Source organism: Colletotrichum acutatum (genome assembly GCF_030867785.1).
Source record: "Colletotrichum acutatum strain CBS 112980 chromosome Unknown BDZ83scaffold_164, whole genome shotgun sequence".
Lineage (NCBI taxonomy): Eukaryota > Fungi > Ascomycota > Sordariomycetes > Glomerellales > Glomerellaceae > Colletotrichum > Colletotrichum acutatum.
The window spans coordinates 67,190-75,931 of record NW_026849158.1 but is presented as its reverse complement, the minus strand read 5'-3'; the positions used below and the strand labels follow the sequence as shown (position 1 = coordinate 75,931).

Below are 8,742 nucleotides of genomic sequence, written 5' to 3'. Positions count from 1 at the left end.
AAATCCAAGAAGCGGCCAGGATATTTGATATACGGACGCACTGGTCCCCGGGACACCAGGGCATCGAAGGAAACGAGGCCGCGGACCGGCTGGCCAAAGAAGGAACGACACTGCCGGCGCGGATGGGTCAAATGGCAACACTAGCGGGCATCAAGCGGCTTGCAAGGGAAAAATTACAAAGCCAGCACAGGAGATGGTGGTATAAAGAGCGAAGGCCGCGGTACGCGGACTTGGGGCTTGAGGCAGCTCTGTCCAGCCCTCCTGAACTGGCCTTGCCGCGGGCTACGTTACATCACCTGCTGGCGGCACGATCGGGTCACGGGGACTTCGAGCAATATCACCGACGTTTCAACCACGACGACGCTCTAATGATGTGCTCTTGTGGAGAGGCGAAAGACGTGGACCACCTGGTCTACTGTCGACTAACGCTGGCGAGGAGGCAACGGTGGCCGACCCTCCACTCTCGCAGTATGCCCGAGCCCATAGGTCCTATGGGATCTCTCGAGGCCTACTTCAAGAGATTAATCACCGACCCACGAGGCTTCGAGGCCTTTCTCCGCGTGACGGACTTCTTCCAGAAGATCTGTCTGCGGTAGCAGCATCCACACCTAGGTAGATGTGAGTGCGGACTACAAAGAACCTCCCGATTCCAAGGGACGATTTGGGAAAGAATGAAACTGGGGCACCAGCGGGAACCGGGGACAGACAGAACGCGTAGTGGCCACAAGGCATGATTTGGAGGACGATGTAAAGAGACGACGTACTGTAGAGTAGGTAGCCTTGGCTCACGGCCCTCCACGCCATATACCCTTCGGGAGGTCTGCGGTAAGGGCTCTAGCCCGGCCGCCACGGCGTTAAATACAACAACAACAACAACAACAGCAATCTCCAGCCAACCCGTGTTGAAGGTCACATTGGCGTTCAGGGGTTTCCCTCCCATTCTCCACAAAACCAATCCCGAGCAGGTCGTTTATGCTTACAGTAGCGTGTTCGGAGGATTTTACCAGGGCTTTCGTCCAAAGCAGGGATTGCATCCGAGCTCTGGCGCTTGCCACTTTCTGTTGGTAATCTAGACCGAATTCTTGGCTCGAAGTGGGCGCATACATCCCCTTGGTAAGTTCCACAATCATGTCTAGGTTTAAGTCCGTAAATCAGAATTTGATTGACTTGTACGTGTGTTCTGCTTACGCATTTGTCCTTGAGTTTATATAAAGCATGTGTTGACCGCATCTACAGACTTCTAATTTCAGCTCAGCACACCACCGCGATCTGTTCTATCATCCTTCTTCTTCCTCACTCTTTATCATTCACTCTTTACCTGACTTGAAGTCACTCCATTCTTTTCAACGTATCTCCAATCGCAAATATGAAGGCCACTATCGTTCTCTCCGCCGTCCTCGGCTTCGTCTCCTCGACCTCTGCTCACTACACATTTGACAAGCTCCTTGTCAACGGTGTTCAACAGGGTGGTGACAACACCTATATCCGCAAGCACCAGAACAGCTACATGCCCACCAAATTCAAGAATGTTCCCTCCGGCTCTATCTCGCCGACTGATGCCGACTTCTCCTGCAACAAGGGCGCCACTGCGGCCGCCAAGGTCTTCTCCGTCAAGGCCGGCGACAAGGTTGGCCTTAAGCAGGCCTTCGGTGGCACCGGCATGCTTCACCCCGGCCCCACCCAAGTCTACATGAGCCCGGTCAGCAATGCCGCCTCCGATAAGGGCACCGGCACCTGGTACAAGGTCTCTCAGTCCCTACTCTGCAAGGCCGGAAACGCCGAGTCTCTCCGTACTGGCGCATGGTGCAGCTACGGCGAGGACAATGTCCACTTCACAGTCCCTTCTACCATCCCCAACGGCCAGTACCTCGTCCGTGGCGAGCATATTGGTCTTCACGGCGCTCACAACGGCGAGGCTGAATTCTACTATGCCTGCGCCCAGCTCGAGGTTACTGGAAACACTGCTACGACCATGCCTGGCACTGGTGTCAAGATTCCCGGCGTCTACAAGCAAGCTGACGCGGCCGTCAACTTCAGTCTTTGGGGCAGCTCAACCTCCTACAACACCATCCCTGGCCCCGATGTTATCCCTGGCGGCACCACCCGCGGCAGCGCCAACGGATCTTCTGGCGATAAGTCCGTTACCGTCGCTGGAGCCAGCTCCGCTTCGTCCGATGTTGGCGCCAAGGCCGACTGCTAAGTGACAGTGTTCTCTAGGCAGTAAAACTTCGGGCAACGCAACCACTGAGAACATCTCTGGCTTTTGAGTTGCCGTGATAGCCAGATGACTCTCCAGTCCACTACCACGGCAGGGAGGTTGAGGGAGGGAGGGGGAGGCTAGAGGCGACCCTTCTTCAAGACTCATCCGGAGTGTACCTGTTTCATTTCGTGTATTCATATATCTAGTACAAACTTTGCAGTCGGTGACTGCGGGTACATAAAAGAAATCGAATTGCATTCGTCCATCTCAGTCTCCATTTCTTCTCTGGGATGCTATTGATGCTTTAATGCCTCGTTTGTATATAACCCCAAAACGTTACGTCCGGACCGATCGAGGTCCTCATCAACGGGAATTTTCCGCGCAGAACCGAATTCTCAGGCGTTGTTGTGGGACGCATGAGTGATCTGACTCTGCAGGTATTGAGTGGGAGCCTGATGAATCACTTGACTTGTTCCTATGAATGTATTGCCGCATTGGTGAAAACGAAGTCAGCCGCAGTCTGGGCGCATGCGAGTTATTAGGTTTATGTCAATGTTGTTTTCTGGTGTTGCTTGTGGTTGGTCCAAAATGACTTGGTGGCGTCAAGTCCGCGGCAAGAGATCTAGGCGGGGAAAAGACTTGAATCAAACATCTCTCGACTCGCATTTCACTTTTAATCCCTGGAGAGCATTTTCTTGGAGACTAAAACCGAAAGTCTTTCGGGTTTTAATGACGACGATTGAGACTCTGCGGTCGATTTCGTGAATGCGAACACTAACGTACGACATGGCAGCAGCGCCAGGGCGTACTGCCCACCAACCTACCGCTAGGGAACTCGTGGAAGGAATTGCCGAGGAGCATGGCATCATTTCTGAGAGCGACTTGACGGAAATTGGAGCAATGAACCAACGCATTCGGTCAGTCGTAGAAAAGGCTCTATTACAGAAAGATGAACTGATCGGTTCCTCGATTTTGACGTATGCTACTACCGCTCATCAACTAAGTCTGCTCCGTTGCATCTTCGACAGCTGCTAATCATGACTCAAGCTTGGCGAAGAACCTCAACACCAGTCATGCCCGCTTTGTCTTCGAACTTCTCCAGAATGCCGATGACAATAAGTTCGTTGCAGCAAAGTGTCGCGGTGTTGAGCCTTATGTAAAGTTCAGCGTGTACCGAGACCGAATCGAAATTAAGTGCAACGAGGATGGATTCACCCATCATGATCTCAAAGCCATCTGTGCAATTGGGCAGAGCTCAAAGAATCGCAGTCATGGTTACATCGGAGAAAAAGGTATCGGCTTCAAATCCGTCTTCGTGGCCGCGTACAAAGTCAACATCCTCTCGAAAGACTTTTCCTTCAGCTTCACCCATCGGAAGGGCGACAGCGGATTGGGGATGGTAACCCCTATCTGGGAGCCAGACTTCATTCCGCAAAATGAACTAGCCCCAAGTTCCATCACACTTCATCTTCATCAGTACGATGACGCGTCCCTCTCAGAGGCGAAGCGGCAGAGAGAGGAAATTAACAGAGAGTTCGAAAACCTTCCAATCACAGTTTTGCTTTTTCTAAGAAATCTACGACGCATCGAAATCCAGTTTCACGACGACGATGACAAGAAAACAAAACGAGTGGAGTATTCCTTCTCAACCTCAAGTCCGAGCACTCTCATAGACATAGTATGGCTATTCGACCAGGAGTCTTCTTCCGGAGAGACTTTTCAGAGAAAGCATCATGTCGCAAGACAAGTGATTCGAGATGTTCCCCCGAACGAGAACCGGGAGTTTTCCGAAGGCCATGGTCGTGCGGATGCTGAGACTGAAATTATCTTGGTCTTCCCCCTTGCTGATGACCACACTCCAATTGTTGAGAATCAGCCAGTTTTCGCGTTCCTGCCAATGATGCCCTTGGGCTTCAAGGTGAGTTAGCAAATGTAGCACAGCATTTGGCATCCACAGCATCGTTTTAGGCCTGCACTGATTCACATGCAGTTCATCATCCAAGCTGATTTCGTCACCAACTCGTCTCGCGAGGGAATCGTGATTTCGTCTGCACGTAACTTGGCAATCAGAGATGGCATCGCGACGTGTTTCATCAAAGCCGTGGATGAGATGTGCCAACATCCCACACTGCAATTCCAATGGATGAGGTGGCTTCCACAGAGACATTCATACCCTTGGGATAACTTCTGGAACGGCTTGCTTGAGGACATTAAGAACCGTATCAAGACGAGTAAGACTCTTCGCACAAGGAGGAGCGGCCGCCTGGGCGACATCCACTCATTACGTCGGCTACAGTCCAATTGGCTCGACGAAATTGGGTCTCCATTATTTGACGACCTCGATACTGAGATGTATGTTGCCGAAGAATACCAGGTCAAGGATTTAAGCTTGCTAGAGCCGTACGGTCTGAAATGGCTGTCTGCAGACGACAGACTAGCTCGGATTGAACATGACCTTGGCCAACCGATCGATACGTCAAGAATGAAGAATTCATCCACCAGTCCTCAATGGCATTCACAAGCTGCCGGTATGATTCAGAGACTCGTGGCTACGGCGTCCCCGCAAAGCTTGGCGAGGATTCGGACTTTGGACATCATACCTCTGAGAGATGGCAGTTGGACCTCGATTAATCGCAACAGGCGACCCATTTACTTCCCCTACAGCGGGAATGGTCTCGAAATCCCCACAAACCTTCCTTTGTCTCTCGTTAGTCCAGAGGCATCTGCTGTCGGCGATCGATACAAGCTCTTTGAACTGCTTGGTGTTCAAACAGCAACGGTTGAAGAGATTCAACAACTAATATTTGAAGCTCCAATTCCGAACCTGAAGACCGACGCAACTCTGCTGGCATCTGTCAGCAATTTGAAGTTTTTATATTCCTCTCATCACGACACTTCTCATTGCGGAGAGAGCTCAACCGCAATCGCCAATCTCTTTGTCTTTGATCACACAATGGAGGTTCAACTACCTCATCGTCAAGATGTTTACCTTGCAACAAACGGTCCCTACGAGCCTCGCAGTCTTTTGCAGCCTAGAGCAAATCATCCAGACGGGTGCTTTGTGTCATTTCTACACAATCAGTATTTTGAATGTCCTCCAGAGACACCGGCGGGGTTGGAGCAGACATGGTCTGAGTGGCTTGAGCGTGTCCTGCGAGTACGCCGTCGTTTGAGACTAACCTCTTCTACGTCTCCGGAAAGTCTTTCTCCCGAGCTCGACTACGTCCGCATTTTTCGTCCCGAGTGCTTCATCGAAGCGCTGCAATACCATTGGATACTGCTGAATCATGATGACTCGAGTACCCCAAAGTTCCTTTGCAACCTTCGAGCCCTCAACATCACCTGCAAGGACGGCAGGGACTACCCACTAGCAGAGACAACTTTGCCACTGTTAGAGCTTCAGGCTATTGTTTCTTCATACCTTGGAGATTTGACAATTAGCTTCCTCCAAATCGATGAAGCCGCTCATTCTGCTTCATTTCATTCAAAATGGGGCTTCTTAGTGAACAAGCTTGGCGTCCGATCTCGAGATGACGTGAACTTGTATTTGTCGATTCTTGAAAAGATCACTGAAGGTCAGCCACAACAAGAAAGCTACAGCAAGATTCTGTGTCTCTATGAAATGATACAACTTCGGCTTGAGGAGTCTGCATCCAAAGATCAAGTCGCCATTATTGTGAAGTAAGGAGTCTGGCCCCGCCCCCAATATCCAAAGCAATTGTTAAGCAACAAGTATCTAATAAGACATAGAAACTTCTGCCGCAAGAGACATTGCATCCTAGTTCCCATATACAACAATCAAGAAGAACGAAGAAGGGCTGCTCTCAGATCCACTGCAGCTGAGGACGGCACACTGACCTGGAGAAGGCCAGATACCTGTGTCTGGGCAGCCCCAGGTGTCCCGTATGCTTACACTGCTCTTGAGGGACAAATCATGAGTGGTTGCTCCGAAGATTTAGCGCATTCTCTGGAAAGGTTTATGAAGGTGACCCTGGGCATAGGAGATTGGGATGGAAGCTGCTGCATACGGGAGCTCGAGCACATGAGGAGTGTAGGCTGCAATGATTTCGACTGGGTTGTGGAAATTTACGACTTTCTTCACAACTGTGATATGTCGCAAAGTCAATTGAAGGACTTCAGGTATGTTTCATAGCTCGTTTCCAACGAAACGTGCCTGACGCTCTCAATTCTAGGGCCCTTTTCAGTACAACCCCTCTCATATTCGTTCCGGGTGGCGAGACTTCCGGGTGGTGCACAACAGCCCAGTGCCTATGGTCAAGCGGGGCTAGAATTCAGGGACGAACGACTCTCAGCTCCATCTACGAAGACATGGAGGAGTTCTTCGTCGAAACACTCGGAGTACAAAGACTAACTCTTGCGATGGCGTGCGATGAGCTTCTGAAAAAGGGAAACAAGCAACCAATTGCCACCATCGCCGAAATTAAAGAGACAATATGGGCGGTCAACACACTTGTTCAGAGTGCAACGTCGTACCCTGACCCAGAGCAGTTACTGGAAAGTGCCGTATTTCCCGTCCAATACCCAAATGGGCAGGTTCGTCTCGAGACTTCTCGCACACAGTTCGTTATCAGGGACCGCAAACCCTTATCCGAGATGTTTACTTCTAAAGTCAAGTTTCTGGACTTTTCTCTCGATGAGATTCATAAGCTCAGCAACCTTCTCTCTTGGCTGAGGTTGGACTCCCGATACCTCTCCTCTTCCGTCAAGGAAATCTCCACTGTTACAAGCGACTTGCAGGTTAGAGTACAACGTCCGGATCGAGATATCAAGAGGAGAGCAAGTGGGATCTGCAGGTATATAATTACTAAAAACCTCACCTGAAATCTCATTCAGGTGGTCCTTCAAATGTTTTACTAACCTGACTTCAACGCTAGGGTTGCATCTCATTTCGACAGTCCTCGTGTGGACGATGTCGTTGGTCTATACCACACACTCCGTGCCGCCGAAGTATTCGAAACGCATGGAATCTCATCCGAGGTTCACCTTGTCCAGGATGGCAAAGCACACATCCACGTCAAGCCATCAAGTGAGCTTCACATCCGAGAGACGGCCGGTCGACTACAGATATACGTCCCCCTGAACAAAGAGAGACAGGATTTCTGTTATCACTCGAGTCTTCCAAGGCGTCTCCTGGAGTGGGTGATGACAGAACCGGAGACACAACTTTGCGGTGCGATACCACATCGAGCCATCAGTGCGATGAGCTCAGCTCTCAACGCACCAATTCAAAGCGTGTCTCACATTCTAGAAGCAGAAGGGATAATTGACTTGGGTGGTAGAACTGAGGTTGAACAAGGCCAGGAGTTCCCAAGAATTCCTGACGTCTCGCCGCCACCTGCGGAAGACCCTCAACAGGACGGTTTCGCGGTTGAGATGCCCATTAGACCCTTCTCTTTGACGGGCCCACGTTCTGTTTCCGGGTTTGCTGCTACTCATCCTATGTTTACGCAGCAGTCAAGCACTCCCGCTTCACCTGACAACAATAGAAGTTATCGCTTGCAGCCGAATTCACCTGTTGGTGTAGCCGCCATAACCCCACCATCACATATCTTTCATTTTGGGCAAACGTCCACGGCACCCGCTGCTACGACCTCGCCAAGATATGATGCGTTCAGCACGGAGTATCTGAGAATACTCAACAATGTCATCTTTGCTGCGCGGCGAAGATCGTTTCCTGAATTTGGTTCCACAAGAACAGGACAGTCAGCAGAATGTGCCTCGACCCCTACTTCCAATCCATGGATACCTCCAGGAAGTGACAAGAAGATTGGCGCCGCCGGCGAGCTCTTTGTGAGTACAGCGAGCATAAGAGAAGATCACTTTCTTTCATCCGGTCCTCGATGACTACTCAAGACTCTTTACTAATGAGCTTCGTTTAGGTTTATGAACTGCTCTCGCATCTCAGTCCCTCACTCCCCGAATTTGGCATGGACGCTTGGCAAAGTACGATGCGAAAACATGTGGCAGTCCATCCCGAGTATTCCTACGTGACTCATTGGGAAGGCCAAGAGACTGCCGACATTGTCTACAATGACAAGTTTGGAGTTTTAACTAAAATTCTTATCGAAAGAGGGTATTTGGAGCCAACCAAGTGGGTCGACAAGAAACCGCAATACTTCATCGAAGTCAAGACCACGCCCGGAGATGCTGCAAGGCCGTTCTTTGTGAGCAAGTATCAGTATAATAGGGTAGGGCTCTGAAACCTCTCGCAATGGGTGCATTGATCAATTTGGCTGACCAACGTTCAATGGAAACGCATAGATGAGGTCTTACACAGATGCGTCAACGTCCCCGGGAGGATCTTACACAGTTTACATGCTACTTCGAGTCTTCAACCTTACTACCTTGGACATTGACTTCAATGTCTACGTGGACCCGTACGCACTACAGCAGAAGGGAACACTGGTATTCACGGAACATACTTGGCAGGTGGTCCCGGTTCAAGGCAATAGAGCTGCTTGAAAATCTTGAATCTTCTACTGTTTGAAGTTGTCTGAGGTCTTGAACTGTATTTTCCAAGG

At 50.4% G+C, this 8,742-nt stretch overlaps 2 protein-coding genes across 2 annotated transcripts; both read left to right on the top strand.

Annotated features, from left to right (window-relative positions):
• The first annotated feature begins 1,085 nt into the window (after positions 1-1,085).
• BDZ83DRAFT_123138 (fungal cellulose binding domain-containing protein) lies at positions 1,086-2,441 on the top strand. Its single transcript, XM_060501166.1, has 2 exons — positions 1,086-1,113; positions 1,251-2,441. Exon 2 carries the CDS (start codon positions 1,367-1,369, stop codon positions 2,198-2,200), a length of 834 nt encoding a protein of 277 aa, XP_060358986.1. The 5' UTR covers positions 1,086-1,113; positions 1,251-1,366; the 3' UTR covers positions 2,201-2,441.
• Positions 2,442-2,868: 427 nt separating this feature from the next.
• BDZ83DRAFT_765934 (uncharacterized protein) lies at positions 2,869-8,683 on the top strand (the record flags this gene model as incomplete). The annotated part of the gene is made up of 9 exons (XM_060515260.1): positions 2,869-3,177; positions 3,248-4,118; positions 4,191-4,907; positions 4,947-5,881; positions 6,029-6,321; positions 6,354-7,014; positions 7,096-8,011; positions 8,101-8,409; positions 8,483-8,683. Exons 1-9 carry the CDS (start codon positions 2,966-2,968, stop codon positions 8,681-8,683), a joined length of 5,115 nt encoding a protein of 1,704 aa, XP_060358985.1. The 5' UTR covers positions 2,869-2,965.
• Between the last annotated feature and the right edge of the window lie 59 nt (positions 8,684-8,742).